This window comes from Haliotis cracherodii, unplaced genomic scaffold (genome assembly GCF_022045235.1).
Source record: "Haliotis cracherodii isolate W230 unplaced genomic scaffold, xgHalCrac1.p SCAF_13, whole genome shotgun sequence".
Taxonomy (NCBI): domain Eukaryota; kingdom Metazoa; phylum Mollusca; class Gastropoda; order Lepetellida; family Haliotidae; genus Haliotis; species Haliotis cracherodii.
The window spans coordinates 26,074,120-26,099,991 of NW_027266268.1; the positions used below are offsets into that span (position 1 = coordinate 26,074,120).

General features: G+C 41.2%; 1 protein-coding gene across 1 annotated transcript; it reads right to left on the bottom strand.

The window, feature by feature from the left end:
* Positions 1–1,632: 1,632 nt before the first annotated feature.
* Positions 1,633–19,316, bottom strand: LOC139458553 (cdc42-interacting protein 4 homolog). Its single transcript, XM_071239983.1, has 9 exons — positions 19,255–19,316; positions 15,922–15,972; positions 7,976–8,123; positions 7,265–7,327; positions 6,375–6,479; positions 5,949–6,077; positions 3,192–3,338; positions 2,455–2,670; positions 1,633–1,695 (listed from the first exon to the last, which is right to left on the bottom strand). The coding sequence occupies exons 1-9, from the start codon at positions 19,314–19,316 to the stop codon at positions 1,633–1,635; spliced, it is 984 nt and encodes a 327-aa protein (XP_071096084.1).
* Between the last annotated feature and the right edge of the window lie 6,556 nt (positions 19,317–25,872).

The window sequence follows — 25,872 nt, forward strand, 5'->3', positions numbered from 1 at the left end:
AGACACTCGTCTTCACATACAAGTACTTATATTGTAGATGGAGCAACAATATATTTACTTATCGAGTTGGAAATCGGACTGGTAAAGATTTTTTATCTGCAATAGCTCTCAACGATGACAGCCATAAATCTGTACCTTCTCGAGGATCCATACCCGGTAAGTACATGGAAAGCTGCATGATGGAAAATAGATGTACACATATTTGAAGGCAAATCTATTAGGAAGCAAATTGCCTTGTGGTCTTCATGGGGTTATGATTCATGTACATACGGCAGGGTTGTTAGTGCGGATGTTCCAAATCGGGAATCTATTAGGTAAACATGATGGGACAGCCCGTAGCTGTGCATAGCCACATGTCAATATCAAGGCAGCACAGAGATACACTTACCTCAGCTATCTTTCCATATAGCTTTTAAAAACGCATTCATAAAATTAAAGTAATGTGACATTATTCGGATGCTACAAAACTACATGGAACACAAGGTGTCCTCCCAATCTGGCCGACGCTGTCAAACTGCTTGCAGCACAACTACTCACACACCTACTCATGCCATGCTGAAAACATAGGACTGGGTACTAGACAGGAAACTCAGGGGAAACTATAATGCAGGATGGAAAACAGGACTGCATTCTTTACATACCAATAATCCAATGATCTTTAACATGAGGAAAAACAAATAATAACGGCTGGCTAGAAAATAAAACTTTGGTACAAAATTCTCCCGAGAAATTCTGTTGGTTGTTAACACTCACACAAATACACTGAAGAGAAACCTACAAACAAATTGAGTCAACAGTCAGACACCAAGCACTCAAATCGAAAAGAATATATCCTGACGAAAAATTGGAAGCGTCATAACATTAATACGTCTCTTGAGTTAAATCAGTTGTCAGGAAAGATGTATGCAATTCATGAAAATGAACTACGGTGAAAGGTCTGCTACGTGAGACATGAGAATACATGTGAATACATGTGAATTGATGTGATGAACGTTATGTGCCCTTGAAGGATGAAGCCGACGATGAGGCAAGATGAAACATGTCTGACAACTGATCTAACACAGGAGCTTCACTGACATCCAACATCTAGTCTAACTGCCATCAAACAGACCTGAGATTTCTGCAGCAACAGTTAATAAAAATGTTCAGTCAATGTTTAAGAAGACAAATCATCTTTAGAAAACAAACTTGGAAATTCCACATATTTATAATTACAAATTGGGAATAATGGTAAAAACAACTGAGCACAACATATCTGTAGGAATGACTCCATTACGCCCCAAATTTTTAAATAAAAACCTTTTAAAAAAATTAAAAAAAGAATCTGCAAAAGTAACACCTAGAGTAGACCGTACAATGAAGTGCATGATAAATATTCACTTTACACATGATACAGTAGGTCAGATGACCATATGCAAGAGGTTGTGAAATACATCGGAGTGCATACCACACAGTCTCTACAGTGAAAGCTGTATTATAATCTAGCCTATTATAATCAATGCAACAAACACTCTAGCTCGGGTTAGTGGCATATGGCTGCCTACACATAGTTAAGAACATTAGGAATAAAGAAGATTTGGTATAGTATGGATAAACATCTTGTCTTTTTTTGAAAGTAAGACAAACGTTGATTCATTGTAAACAGAACGAATTCCCTCCCTGGTAAATCACATCTACTGACAATAATACCTTGCCCTACAATAGTCAAAAACACATCTTACAATCTAGCAGTACTACCAACACAGAGTAAGGGAACAATAAAGTGGGCGAAATATTTTGGCGTTCTTAAAGTTCCTCATAGTGTACCACCTGCTAACATTTTGTGAGTTCACACACACAGCTTGAGACTGAATACTTACTGATCAATTACATCTGTGAAATAAAAGGGGGCTGGCAACGGTAGGATATTGTATTATGTGGGTCTTTTGGTCAAAGGTTCAAACACAGGATTTGAAACAGATATGTAGGATGCCCTATTCACTTCAAAAGTTTCTTTAAGTCTAGATGAGCCAACATGAAATAAAGCTTGGAAAACACCAGTAAAATCAGTAGACATGTGAGATGAGATGTCACAGTCATTACATTTAAAAGAATCTCTGAGTCTAGTTTACCTAAAGGATTACAATAAAATGTGGACTAACATCTAGTCTCTGGAATGAAAATATTTTACAGATAAATTATCCTCTTAATAAAATACAACAAAAAAGAGCCCAGGGACTTCATTTTGAGAAACTGCAGTAATCTAGACTTGCCAAATATTACAGACCAGCATGGGCTGTACGGGATCAATTTGTTTTCAGGTCTGTATGACAGACAAAGCAAAGTGCATCGTTCCCTTATGTTCGGTTGGTAGTACATGTGCTTCCTAAAAGAACAGTGCACACTCCTGTTAATATTCTAATCCAAAATGACCAATATGTTAGTAGAGAGACCAACAATCTGAACATGACCTACCTTTGATGACTGAAATAAACCAAATATTCCCCCTCGTTTCCGACTCTTGCCAGAAACAGTGGATGTCTTATAGGTATTTTTCATGTCTGAAGGCGCTGATTTGGGTGTGGAGTGGTTCGAGTTTTCGGTGGCCTGCATGTTGCTCAGATCTTCGAATGGAATGTCACTGGGGACCTGAAACCCTGACTTGTGCCTCTCGATAACCATCTTTGAATCCTGAAAACATAAGATGAGGTCCGATGAAATGGAGTAAACGCCACGTCCAAAAGTATAGCACTTAAATAGCGACGTACAAGTGTGTGTGTGTGTGCGTGTGTGTGTGCGTGTGCGGGGGGAAGCAGTCTACTGCTACTCTGTACCCATGAAGAGCTTGGACAGAATAGGTCTCCAGGAACACATGCCTGCCAGAATAGGCGACTATGCTTGTCGTAAGAGGCAACTAATGGGATCAGGTGGTGAGTCTCGTTGACTTGCTTGATGTATTGTGTAGATCGATGCTCATGACGTCAATCAGTGGATTGTCTGGTCTGGACTCAATTATTTACAGACCGCCGCCATACAGCTGGAGTATTGCTGAGTGCGGGGTTAAACAACAAACAAACAAACAAACAAACGAACAAAGACTCTAACTCTGTCATCTACTTCCTGGTAAGCATTAGTATATTCTTCTCTACTAGCAATATTCAACACTACATTCAGACATTGAACAATTGTGCATGGTTGTATTGAGGTCTCACTTCTTTTGCATTTATGGCTGCTGCAGCCTTCTGCATGCCGTCGATGCAGGTGTTGATGATGGGGATGACATTCCTGTCAGCCTCTGCACTCTGACCTATAGCTGACTGGAGGCGGTTGATTCGCTTCTCGTCCATATCTTGTAAACCCTGAAACACACAAAAATAAGCTTGTACTTGTAAAAAGATGAAAGGGTAATATGACATAAAAAGTTGATTAAGATTTTTGATTTGATCTGTTTGTTGTTTAACGCCGCACTCAGCAATATCCCAGCTATATGACGGTGGTCTGTAAATAATCGAGTCTGGACCAGACAATCCAGTGATTGATATCATGAGCATCGATCCCCACAACTGAGATATGATGACATGCATCAACTAAGTCAGTGAGCCTGACCACCCGATCCTGTTAGTCGCCTCTTACGACAAGCATAGTCACCTTTTACGGCAAGCTTAGGTTGCTGAAGTCCGACAGATTTGTTCTTGGGCTGATATTTTATTTTAGTAATTATTAATTAAGTATTTTTAAAGTAATGTGATAAACATGACATAACTTTCATTTTTATATACAGTAAGATTAGACCTTTCAAATGGCGTATGACATATAGTCGCAAACATGTTTCACAAGCTGATACTTTCCTTGATAAATGAGTGAGTGAGTGAGTGAGTGAGTGAGTGAGTGAGTGAGTTGGGTTTAACACCGCTTTTAACAGTATTCCAGTTATATCATGGCGTGTCAGCTTAATGTGGGAGGAAAGCCCAAAGTGATGCAGGTATCAGGCGTTTACCACTTTGGTGAAACCAACAAGCATGGGTATGGTGCTGCCAAACCTAGAAACATAATTGGGGCAAACCGGGATTCGAACCCACAAACATAGGTTTCTAGCGAGTCCAAGGGGCGCAACTCTGCACAGTGAATTGCGGTGCCTGAGACGACTGGGCCACAAGTGCCCTCCCTTGATAAATGAAGGCTTCATCTATCACTACTTAATCTCTGGGAACTCGGTGTGATAGCAGTAAAAGCTTCTGTTTGACTGGTTGTGTAGTGGAATTGATATTGCAAGTGTATGTCTCCCTGCTTCATCAAAAATGTTTGGGTCGAATAGGACTGGAACAAGTCCAAATTTACTACCCGGGTACCCACCCCTCTATTTCCCGGGTACCCACCCCTCTATTACCCGGGTACCCACCCCTCTACTACCCGGGTACCCCTCCCTCTACTACCCGGGTACCCACCCCTCTACTACCCGGGTACCCACCCCTCTACTACCCGGGTACCCCTCCCTCTACTACCCGGGTACCCACCCCTCTACTACCCGGGTACCCACCCCTCTACTACCCGGGTACCCACCCCTCTACTACCCGGGTACCCACCCCTCTATTACCTGGGTACCCACTGTGGGTCTCAAGAGACAGGTACAAAATTCCAATTGGCAAAACGTATTAAGATACATGTATCAAACAATCTGGTCATGTATACAATAAAGTTGACTTAAGTATTATCTTTATTCAACAATAGTCCGAAAGAATGGGTGCATAGTCAGAAAGAAATGCGAACATTAGTGACTTGTAGCGTAACCATAGAGTTTTAGATAATTTTTGTCTTTAAACAATACATCACGTGACTAACCACAAGTCTGGGTTGTCCTGTGGGTACCCGGGTCCTACTCGTTACCCCCTCGACCCGGGTACCCGAGTTACCATTTTTAAATGTGCTGGCCCTTAAACATTTTCAACATCATTCGTAAAGGAATATTCTTTCAATAACTTTTCAAACAGAGAGTCATCCAGCTGTACATAGTTGATAAGGAGATCACTCAATTCACTATATTTCATACGTTGTACTCATGGTCAAAGGGACGATGCAGTTTACCGGGTGCAGGCTGATCTCTACCATCTCGCTCAATTACTGCGCTATAGTGTGACCGCTGTCTCGCAATACTACTCCAGTGACTCTCGCTTCACGATCCTTCAACACCCCTTTTCGGTCTTAGGGAAACTTACACATCTTTACGATCCAACACCCCTTTTCGGTTTTAGGGAAACTAACACATATTTACGATCCAACATATCTTTTCGGTCCTTAGGGTTAGCTTGCTTAGGGCAAGGGTAGGCCATAAATTCTTACCTTTCAAGAGTTAATCTGATTGGTCGGTCATGTTGACATAAACAATAGCGGTTGTAGTTTCAAGAAAAGATTAATGGGACATCACACGCATGCGCAAGTCATTGTTTACTTAATCGCGCATGACTGTTATAATTTTGGTAATAAACTTAAGATAACTTAGCACAAAGACAGATTCAAGAAACGTAGCACTAAGACAGCTTCAAGAAACTTAGCACTAAGACAGCTTCAAGAAACTTAGCACTAAGACAGCTTCAAGAAACTTAGCACTAAGACAGCTTCAAGAAACGTAGCACTAAGACAGCTTCAAGAATGGGCTTAGATAAGATCTTTTTCACAATGAGACATTTATGACAATCTTAGTAACAGGACTGTGAACAGGCTGCCAGGTGGGCAACAAAAGGTCCTTGCTCAAACAAATTGCATACAGTAAACTACATTTATAACCAAGACGTTTATAACCAACTGACGGATATAACGAACAGTTAGTTTTTTTGTCCTGTCCATAAGCTGTATATGCTGCATATATGCCTATAACAAACTACGGTTATAACAAACTCAACTAAGTGGTCCCTTTGAGTTGGTTATGACTGTAGTTCACGGTATGTTGTGAATGATGAAGACGGGTGTACTACCTGAAATACTTGTGGCATGCCGGTGGAATAATACTCTCTCTGATGAGCATTGGTCTGCTGGAGCTGGGCAGCGTACTCGTTTTTGCAATCCTCACATTGAGAAGCCTTCGTATTCATCACAATTCGATGCTGCAAAGTTAAGAAATAAAACATGGGAGTCCAAGCATGGTGAAACTTGAAATGGTAAAAGTCCTACTGCAGTCCGTGCCAAATACTCTCAACCTCCTAGTCTGAAATTTTCACAACTTTCAGCTGATAATAGTATATACATAACACTTTTACCTATGTTCCATTTGAGGAACAAACCTGGAGCCTTCCTGTGACAGGAAGATCGTTCTCTCACTACACTAGCTCTTCCCACATACATAGCCCAGTACTGAAGTCAAGCTCTACTCAAACAAGACTGACACACAGGGTGATAATTACCTTTTCCACTTCAGCTCGGGACAGATTGATGTCTGCATCAGCCTTCCTGTAATTGTCTAGAGCCTTTTCACTGTCTTTGAAAGCCCTTTCGTACTGTCGTTTTGACTGAAAGGTGTAGAAATAATGTCAACACCATGTAAAGTTATTCTTATACCTCAGAAACAGTACACAACATACCTTTAACTCAGAGATATTGCATCAATCTACATTTCTTCACTTGAGAATATACAATCAATACAAAAATGACCATGTCATATTTATTTTTACTACAATTTGAAAGCATTAATTACTTGAAATGCCGGATGTCATATTTGCATGCAATGTAATTACTCTGATCAGTTGTTTAAAACAAATTCCTCTGCACAATTTTTGTTTGTTTGTTTGTTGTTTAACGCCACACACAGCAATATTCCAGCTAAATGACCAGACAATCCAGTGATTGAAATCATGAATATCGATCCATGCAATTGGGATACAATGACATGCATCAACAAAGTCAGAGAGCTTGACCACCCGATCCCGTTAGTCGCCTCTTCCGATAATCATAGTCGCCTCTTACGGCAAGCATGGGTTGCTGAAGACCTATTCTACCCCGGATCTTCACGGGTCTCCTCTGCACAAACATCAATTCAAGTAGTGTAGTGTCTACCGCTGAAACTGTGATAGCTGGCACACAGTCTTGAGCGTTACCTCTCTTTGTTCAAGAACACGGAAGCAGGCAACCACATGGCATATGTAATTGAGACAAACACCTAAGAAAATAGAGCTTGCATAGCCTTGTACTTATTCTACAAGTTGGTATCTAACAGTACTCCCAATTGTCTCCCCTTGCTCAGGTGTCCCAACCTGTTGGTAACTCCCAACAGAGAAGTCACGGCCATGCATCTCACCTTATCTAACTGTTGGTATGACTGTTTAAGTGAATCTTGAATCCTTGTTCCTTCATGTAAATGCTGAAATGATAAACACACATCCATGAACACCCCACAGGAGCTAAGACATGAAAACGTGGCAGATTTTAATCATTATCACACACGCTTTATGGGGATTGTGTCCTGTTTGTAAATGTGTGGCCATTTCTATATTAAGTGTGTACATATCCTATAGTTTGGTTGATCCCTGTAGGTTGGGAAGTAGGCCTGTAAGGGATGGATCTCTCCACCATTTGGAAATCTATAACTAATGTCTATATGACACCTCTTTATATGTATCAATTATAAACAATAGGGTTTCTATGAGTTTTGTAAAAGCATGAAAACAATAGTCTATTTTTAAACATCTTTTAATGTGTGCATCTGTCAATAAAACAACTTAAAAAGGATTTTGGGGGTAAATTAACCAATGATCAACCAGACATTCTAACTTCTTAATTTGCATTGCATCCAGCTTCACTTTAAAATACAAAATTTGGTGTGTTATGATTAAGACTGGTTTTACGCCACACTTAGCAATATTCCAGCGATATCATGGTGGTGGTAACCAGAAACCCACATCACACCCATCTAGGGAATCAAACCTGTGCTTGCGACATGACGAGCCAATGCTTAACCACTTGGCTACCCCAGGCCCCTATTAAGACTGAGTCTGAAACAAGCAATCACCCTTTTCCTCTCCTGTCTGAGCTCCCCGATGAGAGCCTGCAGGTCTTTAAAGACGGTGCCCTGCAGGTTCTCAGCCACCATCTCATGCTGGCCCGCGATGTCATGCAGCTCCTTCACCATGTCCACAAACGCCCGCGACCACGTAAACCTGAAACACAAACCCACGGATTAGTTACAATAGCCACCAGCTGTTTACTTATGTAATGTTTGTTGTAAAGTAGGACCATTTTGGTCTTCACTGTAAAGTTTTCCCCAAAACCAGCATCACATGGCTGCAGTATTCCTTCCATGTAAAATAAGACCTGTTTTCCCCCAAACCAGCATCAAATGGCTAAACGGATTTTCTTCAGACCCGACAAGAGCTGTTGAGATAAAAGACTACAGGATGGAAAGAGCTGGAGTCCCTACCTGACTGTCAGGTATATAAAGGGGATGTCATCCACCTGGGAGGGAGGGAGGGAGGGGGTAATACACAGCCCCACCCACACCTCCGGACAGTTGCCAGGAAACACAACTTTACACAGGTAGGTGGGTAGGATCATGCAGAGTTGCCATAGATGAAGCCAGGTAGGATGAGATAAACACACTGGGGCAGCTATAGATACTGGTTACACCCTCACAGGTGAGATGTCAGTATAGAAGGACTGTCTGTGTCATTCCTTTGGGTCAAAGCCATTCCAGGAAGAATAAAGATCCTATTGATGATTAGATGCAAGATGGAATGTTACTTAGTCACTGTCATAGCAGTGTGAGAAATTGGCCTTGACTAACTGCCCAATAGTTAAGGTATCATAAGGACTAGTACAAACTTGCCCTTTTTAAGGGTTTTGCTAGATGTAATCATTATAAGGACTAGTGGACGAAAACTGTTAGTTTCTACCGCTGCATAGGGTCAAGTCATAGGGTAATAGACAAGTGCTTGACAATGTCTGTATTATTACGAACTTTGGTATGAACAATCAGCCAGTGTTTAATTGTCCTCACATACTTAACACATTTATTGCTAAGCAGGAGCAGGAGTCAGTAAGTGAAAGTTGTTGCATGGTACAGATAGCAATACTACACCTCTACCAGTCTGTAATAAACTGAAGGTTAGACAAACCAGAGGTTGATAGCATGAGCACCAATCCATGCCACTGGGCATACTGACACTCAGCAAGGTCAGCTCTCATGACAAGGAGGGCATGGAATTAGTTCTTAAACCTGTTTCTCTGAGATCACTCACAATGTATGTTTTACTGGATTACACCTCTTCAGCCCAGTGAAGTCTCCAGCCCATATTCATATGTAGCAGCCATTGTGATCACCCAATCTCCAAAATAGTCCTTTTTGTTTGTTGTTTAACACCTCACTCAGCAATATTCCAGCTACATGACGGCGGTCTGTAAATAAGAGTCTGGACCAGACAATCCAGTGATTGACATCATGAGCATCAATCTACGCCATTGGAATACGATGACATGCATGAACCAAGTCAGTGAGTCTGATACCGTTAGTCACCTCTTATGACAAGCATAGTCGCCTTTTATGGCAAGCATGCCAAATTAGTCAGTTCATACAACACAGGGTACTGAAGGCCAAAGCTCAAACCTCCACTGCACCACTGTTACAAAGCATTGCATGTTCCTGTAATCATGGTAATGTTCTGTCAATCATGTATTTTCTTTGTGTCGCACACACTTAGTCTGATTACACCATCACAATCTATCAAAACCAAAACCTAAAGCCCGTGTGTTTTATTTCATATGAAAACAATCAACAAAGAGGACGAAAGAAGCCAGCATTGCCTAATCACCAGCCTACTACACAAGATAAACAGGATTAAATTGCTTTTTATGATTACGCCGGTGTGGAGACTGTACTGGATGCCAGGCCAGGTTCACCAGCTGTTTCTTATCATAGCCTGGAGTTGGTAATAATGTAGAAGGCACAGAGCTTCGGGTGACTATCTGCCCTGGCAGGGAGGAGGAGGAGGTATCTTCAACACAAAAACCTGTGACAGCAGTTTCTGGTTGACTGCAGCTAGACATGATATGGGTGTTACGTGGCTTGTCTTCCAGGTTGTTTAAGCATATCAGGCCAGTTGAAGGCTTTTCAGAGCTTCTTGGTGAGAATGAGTGAGGTGGGTTCTACACTACTTTTAGCAATATTCCAGCCATATCACAGGAGGGTACACCAACAATAGGCTTCAGATACTGTACATGCATGTGGGGAACCCAGCCTTGGCCTTTCAAGATGGACCACCTCTGAGGTCTTGTGGTAGAAACTACGACCGGAGAGCAGCAAGACTGGGGTTCAATCCCAGCCGCGTCATACCAAAAGAAGTTAAAAGATGGTACTTGTTGTTACCCTGCCTGGTGCTTGGCATTAAGGGGCTAAAACAAGGACTAGTTGGTTTGGAGTCAGTATACTGCGTCTGAGTGGAGTATTCATGTTAAAACTACAGCATGGTATCTCAGTGGGCTAGCCCTATAAAATCTGCATTAGTCCTGACTAGTACAAGTGTGAGTGCACGCTCGCACACAGCGATATAAGTGCAATCATCTTGGACTCGACGTTAAACCCCATTTCACCCCACCTTTCAGGATGACAAGTGAACACTCTAACCACTAGGCTACCCCACCAGCCCTAGTATGGTAAGAGGCAGGATACAAACTGTGGGAAGGCTTGTCTGTAAACAAGGAAATAAAGTGGTGTGGCCTTATGTTGACTGCATGTTGAAAGGGACCAATAGATAAGTAGGTCAACAGGGGTTAATAAGAATATTCATCATCAACTGTTCTTATTGTCCTCCATTTTCAACTCTTAAAGTACACACCAACATTGTAACATAATGAGGCAAGGTACGTGCTAATCCGCAGCACACATGGCTGTCACAGGTAAGCTGATTGTGGTCACTCCATGAGGTCAAATTCTCAGCCAGATAATCAGGACCTCAGGGAGTCGCCTCTTTCTTTATATCATTGTACTTTACATGGGCCAGATGACCATGTGACCTCGGGGAAACGCCCCCTTTTTTATACCATTGTACTCACATGGGAAAGCCGAACTATACAATAGGTGTAAAATGTTTATTCTGATTACCAGCAGGATGCAGTTTACCTGCATACCTTATCTGTTTGGAAATCTACCTCAGCAATTGTACAATAAATACGGTTATTCTGTATATTAGCTGCATTTTCACTACAACCCATGTTGTTTATTTTCAAACACAATTGTGACTACAATGTCAACAATACTGTGGATAGATATCTATCTGTTTTTAACATGACACAGATTATGAATCATATTTGATTTATAACCTTCACATACCACTAACACAACCACCTTTCTTGGCTGACCACTTGCTTGTCGTGTGCCACGCCCCCTTTTCACCATTATGGTCACAATTACAGCTGACCACTTGCTTGTCGTGTGCCACGCCCCCTTTTCACTATTATGGTCACAATTACAGCTGACCACTGGGGATCCAAGTGCCACACCCCCTTTTCACCATTATGGTCACAATTACACCTGACCACTGGTGATTTAAGTGCCACGCCCCCTTCTCACCATTACGGTCACAATTACAAGAGACCACTGGTGATCCAAGTGCCACACCCCCTTTTCACCATTATGGTCACAATTACAGCTGACCACTGGTGATCCAAGTGCCACACCCCCTTTTCACCATTATGGTCACAATTACAGCTGACCACTTGGGATCCAAGTGCCACGCCCCCTTTTCACCATTATGGTCACAATTACAGCTGACCACTGGTCATCTAAGTGCCACGACCCCTTTACATGACTTTTGCATGGGTGCCTCCTTATCTGAGCTGCCATTCCTGTGACTGCATTCTATATGGTAATGAACAGAATAAGCTTGCTCTGTGATCACCTGTGTGATGGAGAGATTGTGGTTATCCTACAGAGATCAGCAGTGGGCCATGCAATACTGACATCTGACACCTAGTGCTGCTAACACACCAGGATGTATATCACAACAGTTCAGTGAACAAGAAAATAAAGTGAAATGGCCTTATGACTGTTGACTGCATGTTGCTAGGGACCGATAGACAAGTAGGTCGACAGGGGTTACTTGATAAGAATGTTCATGACCAAGTACTGTTTCTTATTTTCTTCCATCTTCAACTTTTAAAGTACACACCAACATTGTAACAGGTAAGCCAATTGTGGTCACTCCATGAGGTCAAATTCTCAGCCACATAACCATGTGATCTTGGGGACACGCTCCTTTCTAGAGATCATTGTACTTTGAGTGAGTGAGTGAGTGAGTGAATTGGGCGTAACACCGCTTTTAACAGCATTCCAGTTTTATCACAGCATGTCAGCTTAATGTGGGAGGAAAGCTCGAAGTGATGCAGGTCTTAGACATTTACCACTTCGGTGCTGACAAACCAAGAAACATAACTGGGGCAAACCAGAATTCGAACCCACAATCATAGCTTTCTGGCATGCCCAAGGGATGCAACTCCGTGCAACGAATTGCGGCGCCTTAGACAACTGGGCTAGATGGGCTAGATGACACGCCCCTTTCTTTATTTTATTGTACTTTTAACATGGGCTAGATGACCATGTGACCTTGGGGACAGGCCTCTTTCTATCCTTTTTTTTTTCCCTTTACATTTTTATTGGATGTAGGTCATTCCAACAATTACATGAAAAGCATATGACATGTTGACCAGAAGTTGTAAAATTTATCGATATGGTCATAGCAGATTCACATTTTTTTACATAATAGTATTCTGACTGTTTAAGTATTACCGGACTCACATACTGCCATACATCTGACACCCGCTGTACCCAATACACCGAGCAGTACATCAGAACAATTCCTGTATCTGCATCAGTCAACAAGACTTCCATATCAACACCAGGTGTTAATGGCCAATGTTAAAGTTGATTAATGCATTTGAATAATCCATAAAGTAAACATCAATACTGACTAAGTGGCAACCCATCTGCTGGCAAATTGTTGTCAGCAGTGTTATCATCAAGTATAACAAATACTGATTCAGTGGTGCCACTGTCGGTTGTCACGTACAGCATGGTGACGGTGATGTGGTGGTGGTGTGGTGTGGTGTTGGGATGGTGTGGTGGTGTGGTGATGTGGTGGTGTGATGGTGTGGTGGTGTGATGGTGTGGTGGTGTGATGGTGTGGTTGTGTGGTGATGTGATGGTGTGGTGGTGTGATGGTGTGGTTGTGTGGTGGTGTGATGGTGTGGTGGTGTGGTGATGTGGTTGTGTGGTGGTGTGGTGGTGTGATGGTGTGGTGGTGTGATGGTGTGGTGGTGTGATGGTGTGGTGGTGTGATGGTGTGGTGGTGTGATGGTGTGGTTGTGTGGTGGTGTGGTGGTGTGGTGATGTGGTTGTGTGGTGGTGTGGTGGTGTGGTGTGGTGGTGTGGTGATGTGGTTGTGTGGTGGTGTGATGGTGTGGTGGTGTGGTGATGTGGTGGTGTGATGGTGTGGTGGTGTGATGGTGTGGTTGTGTGGTGGTGTGATGGTGTGGTGGTGTGATGGTGTGGTTGTGTGGTGGTGTGATGGTGTGGTGGTGTGATGGTGTGGTGGTGTGATGGTGTGGTGGTGTGATGGTGTGATGGTGTGGTGGTGTGGTGATGTGGTGGTGTGGTTGTGTGGTGGTGTGATGGTGTGGTGGTGTGATGGTGTGGTTGTGTGGTGGTGTGATGGTGTGGTGGTGTGGTGGTGTGGTGGTGTGATGGTGTGGTGTTGTGGTGATGTGGTGGTGTGATGGTGTGGTGGTGTGGTGGTGTGATGGTGTGGTGGTGTGATGGTGTGGTTGTGTGGTGGTGTGGTGGTGTGATGGTGTGATGTGGGGTAACAGAGTTGAGTTAGGTAGGTCCGACATGGAATGTTGTATGACAACAGTCTGTATATGACAGCGGTCTGTAAATAATCGAGTCTGGACCAGACAATCCAGTGATTGATATCATGAGCATCGATCCATGCAATTGGGATCAATGACATGCATCAATCAAGTCAGCAAGGCTGACCACCTGACCTGATCACCTGACCACCGACAAGAGGTCGTGTCTATCCCCAAGTGTGGGGGGGTCTGTATTGGGGTTGTGTAGAGTGAGGTGTGATTATGCCATGGTGAGTTGTGTAGTGTGGGATCAGTGTATAAATTCAGATAAACTCAAGTCAGGCAGCTGAACTGGCAAGTCTAATGAATATGCCTTAAAGAAACGTGTTAGTTTCAAAAAGGTGCAGTGAAAAGCCAAGTGTCAGGCTTGATAACAAAGTACCCGCTTCTAATGTCTTTTGTTATGACATGGCCTGGGAATCGAAGCACTGACCTTTCACTTTCCAGACTGATGCTCTATCAATATGCCATAGCTTTTGATTGTCTATTTAAACTTCAAAAGCATACCAAAGTTGGCATATCATGCATCCTGCTCGAACCACAACCCTACTAAGAACGAAAATTTACATTGAAGTCCACATTTTACTGTCTATATTACATTTTTTTTTTTTAAGCTTATAAGGGGTATATAATTGGTTAGTAACTATTATCCAAAAGGTTTAGTTTCAACGAAGTTTGAACAGCTTGCCACCCCCTTAAAAAAGCATTTCACTTATATCCCAATGTGTCAGCTTCAGGCAGAAGATGCAACATTGCCTGGCATCTCAAGTGGTCTCTTCCCCATCTCTATGACGTGATCTAACATGGTTTTCACATAAAGTCAAGGTAACAGATCGTAAAGTATTATTGTGTCAATATCTAGCAGAAAATAGTGTTGATACGATTGGGTATCATGTCACGATTACATTCTATCGATATGAAACGCTCATATGCAAGAGCCATATCTCAAACCACAAACCAACACTTTTCTGCACGAATATTCAAATCTGTCAGGTTATTGGCACCATCTATAAAATGTCCACTCTTTAATAAAGCAACCCAATCAGGTCTAAAATCTTGTTGTTCCTGCCATGAGATTGACTCGGCTAATTGTTGAACTTGCGATCAATACACTGGAACAGACGGAACCATCGATAAAACTGCAGTCTTTTAGGCCATAAATCTTCCAAGAATATTGGCTTTACTTCATCCCACCAGACCTCTAAAAGACATATACTGATTTCATTAGATTTTGTCCCTTGTGAATTGACATTCAACTCGAAAGTCATAATGAATTCTTCAAAGGAATAAAGGTGACAGAAACCTTTAGATATGACAACGAGTTTCATTGTATGTTTCAGTGTAGTATTTACTCTTCATGGTCGTCTTGACATGGCAGCTGAGTTTTCCACACTATTTTCCTAACAACCAGTGTCCGAAATAACTGCCTGCACGTGGCTGGTAACCTTTTTGCTGAGCTGCATGAAATTTTCCTCCACCTACCTGACTTTCTGGCACATAAATATATGACTACTTTCGTATTCAGTTTTATTATGACTCCTTGTAGATTCTCAAGTAATTGGTTGCATTATTTCAACTGAATCGAGATGCTATTTGTCTCTAATTTTGCTTGGGGTGATTTTTCATTATTTATTATGTCTGAGTGTGGGCAGGTAACTTTGAAGATGGGCAGGAAACACTGATGGGTCACCTGCCCGACTGTCCTGGTTGGGTTTTAAAATAATTTCAAACAACTGAAAAATCTTTCTTCATGACAAACTATTACCCTCGTGTTCAGTATAAGTCTAACTTGTCATAAAAAAATAGTAATTCAAAAAAATAATTAAAAAAACAATTAGTCAGATCCACATTCAGGGCACCATTGAAACGGAGAAATATTCAACAGTTTAAGAGTTCTGCTCTGGAAATGGAAAACGGACAGTTGACAGACGATGATTGTTACACAGATTATGATAGGTAATACATGTCACACAGGGGTACAATGATTGTATGTGAGCCCACCATCAGAGCATGGCTCCTGGCATGAACAAAGTACAATTCCACACGTGTCATACTTACACATAATCATCTTCTTCTTTCTTCCGTGGTTGATAACTCTTCACTAGTTTTCTGAAACAAACAATGACAACAATTACATGATTATATCAATGTGGTCTCAGTTGAAGTCATAACACTCACAGCAATATTGAGGAACATCAAGGCTGCAGACATCTGGGTTTCACTACGGCAGTTTGCGACTATATTCAAGTATGATTATGTCATGCATCAATAAGGGGTGGTTGGGGAGCCTAGTGGTTAAAGTGTCTGCTCGTCATGCCAAAGACCCGGGTTCGATTCCCGACATGGGTACAATGTGTGAAGCTCATTTCTTGTGTCCCCCGCTGTGATATTGCTGGAATATTGCTAAAAGCTGCGTAAAATCAAACTCACTCACTCATGCCTCAATACAGGATACATGTATATATACTGAACCAAAAAAAATGGGGGATCATGAATATTTTGGGGGATAGTGAAATTGTGTGCTCAGTCTTAGACTATAGAGATCGATAATTGTTTGTTCCAATCTGATTTTGAATACATTTGTTGTTGAATTAGTTGTGAAAGCATCATAAGGGTATGTACAAGGAATAATGAGTGTAATTTCTGAAATGAGTCAATATGTGATGTGTGCTTAACTAGGAGTCAGACACACAGGATGAGACAGTGCTCAACTCGGTTAAACATTGAACAAAAGCAGGGCTCCCTTTCACAAAGTGAAGTGTTGTTAACAACGTACTCATCAATATTCCAGCTATATTCCAGCTTGACCACCCGATGCCGTTATCGCCTTCAACGTGACCCATTGTAACCCAGGGCTCACAAGTTACAAATTATATCAATTACAAAATAAAATTTCACTATGAATCTAGTCCAGTAGTCAGAAAGGAATATGCACTTGGCCACTCCTGAAATGGCATGGTTCAATAGTAAAAATATACTTAACCAATGATTAGTGCTATAAATGGCTATACAAAGTCATTATTGTTCAAGAATGAGATCGGAAAATGAGTGAGTTGGTCAGCTAATAGTTGAATTGACCAGGCTTCAAGATGGTGTGCAGTGACGAGGACACCATTAATCAATCAGTGGGAGTACACGCTGTCACCTTGCCATGACTGGCTTGCACCTACATCAAACACACCTACCCCTGCAGGGCTCTCCCACAGCCTATCAAATACCCAGGAGTAGTACCTGATTGAGTACTGTGTCAGTCCACACAGAGATCACAGAGTGTAGTAATTGTCACCTGCATCGGAAGGGTTTCCAAAATCAAAAGACTGCCCTTATCAATAAATGGCCTGTATTTTAACAAGCTGGAGTGAGTGAGTGAGCATTGCTCCCCGCAATTGGGATCCATGACATGCATCAACAAAGTCAGCAAGCCTGACCACCCAATCCTGTTAGTCACCTCTTATGACAAGCATAGTCACCTTTTACGACAAGCATTGGTTGCTGAAGATCTGTTCTACCCCGGATCTTCAAGGGTTTCACTGAAACCACGATGCTAGCTAACCCCTTTATCGTGTTCTGGTTAATACCATTGATGACCATTAGGGTTAGTTGTGAGTTAGGGTTGGCTATCCCACCTCTTGTAGCGAATCTTTCCTGAGGTAATCCAATGAAACCCATTGTAATCCGGGGTAACTCTGTATTCTTATCAACAAAAAATATGTACCTCTGGAACATTCTAATTGTATTTCTTCTGGCTCCAACAGCATTGATGACTGTTGGAATCACACAAATCAGACAACTATCGAAATGCATCAATATGAAATAGCCTTCAGAAATAAGGTACAAGGACCAAAATTTTCAATTAATTATTTCAAAGAATGACTTTGCAACAAAATCAATATGATGGCATCAAGTGACTCTCAAATTCCCCTCTTCTGAACATGCAAACTCCTCAGGCATTTCTAAATCGGTACAAAATTACAAATTAATTCTATTAATCTACAATTTCTTTCCCTTTTCGATTGTTCAGCCAATGGCCACCAAATACTTCCACTCCATTCTGGAGATGCCTGGCTAAGAAGCAAGGACAACAGAGAATGAATATCATCTGGCTGAATACAATTGCAGGTGTGGACTACATTCCAATAGTGGCCAGACAATGGAGTGTGTTCCTGCGAGGTGTACCAAATTTCCAGAGCCCATCGGCTTCAGCATGGTGCAACCAGCCATATTGTATTGGCTGAAGGCCACACATAGTCAGGATGCTCCGCCATTACGACCACTTTCACTCGGACCCCCAGTGGCCATACTAGATGTATGGCAAGGTGTTTGACTTGGTCACCCATATTTGTCTTGGCCTCCTTTAACAATGTTGATTATGCTAAAACAAAAGCTGTATCCCTCTGGGAATATAAAAATAATCCACAGTGCTAACATGCTTCTGATCTGTCCATCAGGTAGTGTTGATTCACAAGGCTGTGAAGTATTGGTCAAGTATTACAATAGAGTCCTACAATAACGGACAGTGTGTTGTCCGATCTCACTTGACAATATGTCAGCCTACCATGGTGGGTTGGTAATTCTGGGAGAAAGACCTGAAGTTACCATGTATTGAACATAGGGTGAGTTGAGTTGAGTTGAGTTGAGTTGAGTTGAGTTGAGTTGAGTTTAAACCTGTTTCAAATTGTATATCATGTTATTATATGTGCCAAATTATTACTGTAATGTTTGCATTGTTCTGAGTGGGCACTTAGTTCAGAAAATGTTCTTCTTTCTTCTTCTTCTATCTATCAAACATATTTTCAGCCAGAACTCTTCAGACAAAATGTGTGAATAATAAGCATGAAAACAACTTGAGAAAATATGCCCAGAGTTGATGAGAAGGCTATATTTGTGCCGTGACAGCAGTAATTAGACTTGCGCAAGTCTTGGAGGAAATAACTTTCAGAAATCATAATTTCTAGATTATATAAATGATAAGAACAAGTTGTCCCTATAAGAGACTTGCTCATTGATGTACTATCCGCTCATCAAGACTTGCCTATAAGGATATAATAACTATACACCCGTGGACTTGTCATTCAGCACAGCCATGGAGCAAGGCTAGGCAATGATGTGAATCATGACTTATGACCCCAGGCACAAGCTAACCAACCCATCACCAGGTCAGTCATGCAAGGAGCCTGTGGTCACACTTGATGCTTCAACCCAAATATCTTTGTCCAAGGACAGTCATGTTTGTTGTGTAAAACATCGTAACTCCAGGACACATTCTCCATGTTGAACAAAGGTGTTTTGGCTGTATTGGGTGGGTCCAAACAGCAAAGATACACAACTGATTTTAATTACAAATCTTGCATATGGTAGATGGTTCTTGAGCGGGTTTAGAAGCTCGGCTACCCTGCAGCGATGTACATCCAAACCAGCTGCTCCGGTCCCCCAAAGCTGGGTTGAGCCGACATCGGTCCAAGATTACACACACACAACATTTTCACTCAAATCTCAGTGTTGTTTAGAATAAAAATTAGAAAAGTACGACAGGAAGGGCGGCAATGGCTTTTTCAAAGTTATGTCAAATGGAAAAGTTGACATATGGCACCAGAGTGGGGAAAGGTAAACCTCATGATGGCCAACCGCTGTTCAAATATTGGACCAATGTGTAGAAGTGGTCCATCGTCAGCACACTGCGATTGGGAGGATGAAGAGATGCTGTTCGTCTGTTTATAAAAAAGCAATTGTATTTATTTTCTACGGCAATGCCATAGCAGTGGGACTCTGACTATGACAGTGTGTATTTATTTAAACACAACTACACTTCATCAGTGGGGAACAAGTATACTTTGACAATGTGTATTCATATGCCACCATGATCATGTTTCTGTGTTGAATGCCCACCCGGAAATATACCAGCTATTTGATGGTGGCCTGTAAATAATTACCAAATACGACTAGAACAGATCCTAGTCTAACCCGGAATCCCCAAGGGGGTAATAGCTTTCAGCCAGCACAGGTTCTATTCTAACCCGGAATCCCCAAGGGAGCAACAGCTTACAACCAGCACAGGTTCTATTCCAACCCGGAATCCCCAAGGGGGTAATAGCTTTCAGCCAGCACAGGTTCTATTCTAACCCGGAATCCCCAAGGGAGCAATAGCTTACAACCAGCACCTTGTTTTATCCCCTTAATACCACTAGACAATGGAGGCGGTCACAACGAGAAATATGATCCACAATGTGCGACATTAACCTATTAGGTCTAGTAAGCTCAACAAGTAATAGTTCATAAAGTAACACTAAATCTGAATATGGTGCTTTATGCTAGTTCGGGCCACTAGCTCAAAAGTTATTGCACAGATTGCTTCCATGTCTTTTTCCATGCACTTATCCATGCAGTACTAAAGGGCATGATTATTCCTTATCAGCTCAGTAAAACCTGCACCCCGCCAATCAAATGTTACTCTAAAAGTGTGACCTATCAACATAAACACATTATTATGTCTTTTAATTTTAAAAACCTACTTAATTATCTGCATCTAGTCAGCAGATTGTTGCACAGGAGTCATGGGCAGCAAGATACTATTAATTGCACAACTATTTATGGATAGTTATCAATGATGAGGGCTTCTGTTGAAAAACTTCAATAAGAGCACTTATGGCGATGATGTAATAGAGGTTTTATATTCGGGGAAATTATTCTAAAAACACAAATATATTAGACTAAATAGCCATGATAATGAATGTAAACTCTCTTTCCAAAATTGTCAGTTCAGCAAAAAAATCTGATATTTGTGACATGTCTGTATGATATGAAGCATTTTCACACACAATTTCAAGAAAAGATCTGAGGAAAAGTTAAGTCTACTGGCAGACCAGCAAGCCAGTGACAACAGACTAGTATTGTTTGGATGAGAGAGTTCATGGCGTCCTAACAAAAACACCTGTGCGCACCAGGCTTTCTGCAGAGACGTGTGTTGATAAGAGGGCTCTTCTTCAGGGACTTCAAGCTTAAAGGATTCCCTTCCTCTGTAGCAAGATTACCGTAGCTTGTATTCGTCTTCGCTCACATTTGCAAATCTCCTTTCGTGTTTAATTTGTATATTTGTAAACTGATGATCTGTCATTTTCGACAGGAGGGCTTCATTTTAGCATGTGTTAAGAGATGCAACTAATGGACAAGGGATATGTGTCTTTATGTCTTGGTGCTACAGACAGTACGTCTTTGGCTATTTGAAGATGGATGCTTGGACTGTGTCAATTCTTTCATTTGAGCTGCACACATCTGTCTGGATAGAAGCTGGAGCATCATCATTTATTCTGTGTGAAGATTAGGAACTGATAAAAATAATCCACATTTCACAATGGATTACCCAAAACAGAAATAGACAATATAAATCTGAACATTAAAACAGTCACATTTAATAAGAGATCAATTTTTCATACCTGGCTGTGCAAGATTTGGAATATTCTAAAGCAATAACAACAAAGATGTCTTTGCTGCTTTGATTACAAATTCCTGATTGAATTAACTGTTGTTGTTTTTTCGTGACAATGGCAGGCATCCAGATAAACCACTTTCAAAGCCAAACTTTCATGAACTGAATTACTACCTGACTTGCTTCAGGCAAAATAATTCCAAAGTTGGTTGATTGAGAGGCATGCAGAATTGTGTATACTTAACACATCTTTGTAAGAAAAAGCCACCTAGTGCTTGGGTAAAAATCCAACGTCCTTAGTTTATTGTAATTAGTTTTGGGGGAATAGCTGCTAGTCCTTACAATTTGTCATAAGGTCTAACCCTGCAATACAAGGAAGATGTTACTCTGTCTGTTGTGATATAAATTATCAATGTTATAATCACAACGAACTGCCACACTGTCCCTAATAATCCTTCTGAAATCAAATGTTACACCTGATCTAGATGCTCAGATGTTTTTACAACAGAAAATTAAGGTGGATTCTGGGATCCTTGAAGGTTTCTGTTATAGTGCATTTATCTGGGGATCCCTTATTCAGGAATCTTGAACATTTGGGTTTTGACAACATGGAAAAGGGCACCCTGACTTTTAGAATACTGATGATAATCTATCGTAAGTGCCTCTCACAACAGTTTGTGAGGTCTTCGGGGTCCTTGTTAGACTAAAGCTTAGTCTCTGAAAACAGTGGTAGACACTAACATTATTAGTCCACTAGTCCTTATAATGATAACAAATAGCAAAACACATAAAAATGGCATATTTCTACTAGTCCTTATGATACCTTAACTATTTGGCAGTTTGGCAAGAACTACAGGACTAGTGCCAATTTCTAACCCTGTGAAAATATATCAGTTTGATAGAAACTACATTTAAATTGAAAAGGAAACCCACAGTAGTTCTTGAACCTGTGGAAAATCTAGACTTGCTTCATTTAGGGTATAACATCACAGAAGGACTGAGTGGAAGGGACAATACAATGGTTCCGGACTGTCAGACAGACTAGGCCTTGTCATAATTCAAAAACAAAAGATTTAGAAGTCATCAGATTCAAAAATGATCATGACCCAAGCAGCAACCTTCAATGTTCCCCTGACCTTCAGTCCACACACCATCAAGGTAATCTTAACACTTTTTGTCAAGCACGCCACAAGAGCATTACACTGATTCATTGGAAAGTCAAACCTACTAATCAGCATTTGGGCTCGTCAGGCAGTAGTGCTAATCCATATCCCAGACTGCGCCAGACAGCCTGTGTACACACACCCCTCCCCTACATGCATTTAGCTGTGTAGAGGTACCTCCTTTATCCCCCCACATGGGGAAGCAAACACAGCTTGTGTTTCACAACATCGTTCCTAACGGCAATCATCTCCACCCCATCTGTTGCTGCAAGTGAGCCATCTCACCTTTCATAAGGTTGAGGTGAGGTGAGGTGAGGTGAGGTGAGGTGAGGTGAGGTGAGGTGAGGTGAGGTGAGGTGAAATGATGTTTAATTTCACACAAAAGATTATTGCACTTATGCAACATATTGTGTGTGAGAGTTTGTCAGTGTGTGTGTGTGTGTGTGTGTGTGTGTGTGTGTGTGTGTGTGTGTGTGTGTGTGTGTGTTTGTCAGTGTGTGTGTGCGTGCGCGCCAGTGTGTTTGTGCATGCATGCGTGTCTCCTTGTACTAGTTCAGACTTATGCCAGTTTTACAGCGCTAGCCCACTGAGATACCGCATTCAGACACAGTAATCTTTGTTTTATCCCATTCAATGCCGAGCGCTAGGCACAAGTACCATTTATAACATCGTTTGGTATGACATGGCCAGCGATCGAAGCACCAACCTCCATTCTCTCTTCCACAAGGAACAACATTACTTTCTTTGAAAAGCCAGATACAACTCATTCCAAGTCTCTAATCACAGGCATTAAACATGCTACATGGCGACTTACAGAGCAACTGAACCAACTAATACTAAGCAAGCTTGTATATATCAAGAAGAAGAATCAAGAATGTTTATCGTACAGAACACCCTCGTAGGGCAGGGTACTAACTATCTACATATGGACATAAATATAACTATCAACATGAGAGGTAGATATACATAATGTACATTATCATTACAGTACATCATGGCAGCGTATACTAAGTGTTGATACTGTATTGATCATAGAATAGAATTCTTTGTAGAAAAACACCCACTTGGGACCTGGTACCAAAATAGTGCATTTGTATGGTACAGAGATGAGAACATGGTATATATATATATACACACCATAGATGCATGAATTTATCTTATCACTCAGCAATATTCCAGCTATATGATGGCTGTCTGTAAATAATTGAGTCTGGACCAGACTATCCAGTGATTGACATCATGAGCATCGATTCACGCAATTGGGATCGATGACATGCATCAACCAAGTCAGCAAGCCTGACCACCCGATCCTGTTAGTCGCCTCTTACGACAAGCATAGTTGCCTTTTACAGCAAGTATTGGTTGCTGAAGATCTTCATGGGTCTTATCTTATCAAATTTGGGCCTCATGGTGGTCTCAGCTTAAACAAGTGAAATACAGTCCTGGCAACAAGACTTGACCATTCATGCATTCTTTTGGAGGGTTCACAAATTGTTTTAGGAGGTTGGTTTTATCAGTCTGGGAAGGGTCGCCTATTTCGAACAGTGTCATGAGAAGTCTTGTGCTGGGAGTGGAACACAAAACAATCTTTCTCTTTCAAATCTTTTTTCTTTAGACTTTGAAAAAACAGTACCTTATATCCTTTTTAGTCAAAGATACCAAAGTGAATTTACATCAAATATTTTCTCCATCTACATCCTTTTCAACTTCAGTGTAGCCGAATGAGTTCATTGACTGTCAGCATACACCATGTTGATAATAAACAACACATGTAGCAAGACCTCTGCCAGTCTGGACGGACTCTCTTTAATGAAGGAATTAGTACACGGCCATCTGTCAGACTACAGCAAGAACATCAATGATTGATGCTCACTAATACTAGTAATAGGCCTCTCACTCACAACCCTTTCCAGCAGCCAGAGTGCAACTGCTACAGAGTGTCAAATATTCATGTCACTGACTTGAGAAATCAATTATTCATGCTCAGCACTCAACAACGAATTAAGAAGCTAAATTTGTCACTATGTTCTATATTCATGGTATCACAATGAAGTGTGTTCTAAGATTTTATTAGTAATATATTTTCCAACAACCCATGAAAAAAACCAAATGATTCAATTTCTGAGAAATATTGGTCCCTCAGTGCTGCAGTTTGATTTGAATAACCAGTGGTCAACTGACCTGTGAATACATGGACCTAGTATCCACACTCTCCAACACAAGTGTTACATACTTTTCAAAAATAGACAAAAACGGTATTAATTCCGAGGTCAATGAACCTGAATCACAAATATCTGTGAAAACAATACACCTTGGACCCATGCTGTTCAGAAGTGGATGGTCACTGTTCTCCCAAAACATATCCTTCTTTTTCACAGGTAAAGGGTTACAGGGATTCCAGGTAAGAATATAGGTCACCAGCCACTTATGCTTGTCCTAAAAGGTAACTAAATGGATCAGCTGGACTTTGTTGAATGCATGTCATCGCATCCCAATTACATGGATCAATGCTCATGATGTCAATCATGGGACTCAATTATTTACAGACTTCCATCATATAGCTGGAATATTGCTGAGTGGAGCATTAAACAAAATCTAACAACAAATTGGCCCATAAGTATTATGAAGCTCAACATTGAGCACAGCTACTTTCCAGAGCTCCCAACACTTGTCAAGACTCTAAAGTGCACCATAAAATGTGCCCTATCCATGTCCTACAACACCCCCCCTGATACCAACATAAGTAATCTATGTGTGCACCTGGCTACCTGTCAGCATGGCGAACCAGGAAGTAAGGGGTATAGAAACCAATTGTGTGACACACACATACAGCTAAATAGCACTTGGCAGTTGAATGCAGCCTGTTGATTTACAATGATAGTTAATATTGATATGACCTTAACTTTTTCAATGGTTTGTCAACATGTATGATTGTATCGCCTGTTCAATAAAGCAGTATCTGAATGCATGGTTGAGTGAATGTGGGTTCACTCCATGGTCTGCATAATCTCACAGCTATAGTCCTTTATCTCACAGCTATAGTCTTTCAAGGACACAGACAGCTCTAATTACTTACTACCAAACAAGCAAACAGAACACTTCAACTGTGTTTTGTAAAAAAACAAACATTTTTTTTTTTTTTAAATCTGATGCAAATGATTAATAAATGAATCGAAACAAAATATACAAAAGAAACCAGAAGATTGAACGGTGTTTGAAATTAAGCCTTAAAGAGGAAGGGCCCTCATTAAAACTCAATTGTCAAAATAATAAAATCTGCTGGCCCTTTGATTCAAATAACATAGGATCATCCCTTTTGGACCCCAGAACCCCGTTTTGAACAGTGTCAAAGATAACAATCTGATTGGAATGTTAAGAAAGTGTACTACGGTATATTCAATAATTCTAAAACAAAAGATCCTG

What these genes read in the sequence shown, in the direction of transcription:
- LOC139458553 (XM_071239983.1), bottom strand. Translation starts at nt 19,316, where the DNA reads ATGTCGGCTCAACCCAGCTTTGGGGGACCGGAGCAGCTGGTTTGGATG. An exon ending in CATACCAACAGTTAGATAAG is followed by an intron (nt 6,480 to 7,264) that starts GTGAGATGCATG and finishes TACACCTTTCAG; the next exon opens with TCAAAACGACAGTACGAAAG. An exon ending in CAGCCATAAATGCAAAAGAA is followed by an intron (nt 2,671 to 3,191) that starts GTGAGACCTCAA and finishes TTATGTTTTCAG; the next exon opens with GATTCAAAGATGGTTATCGA.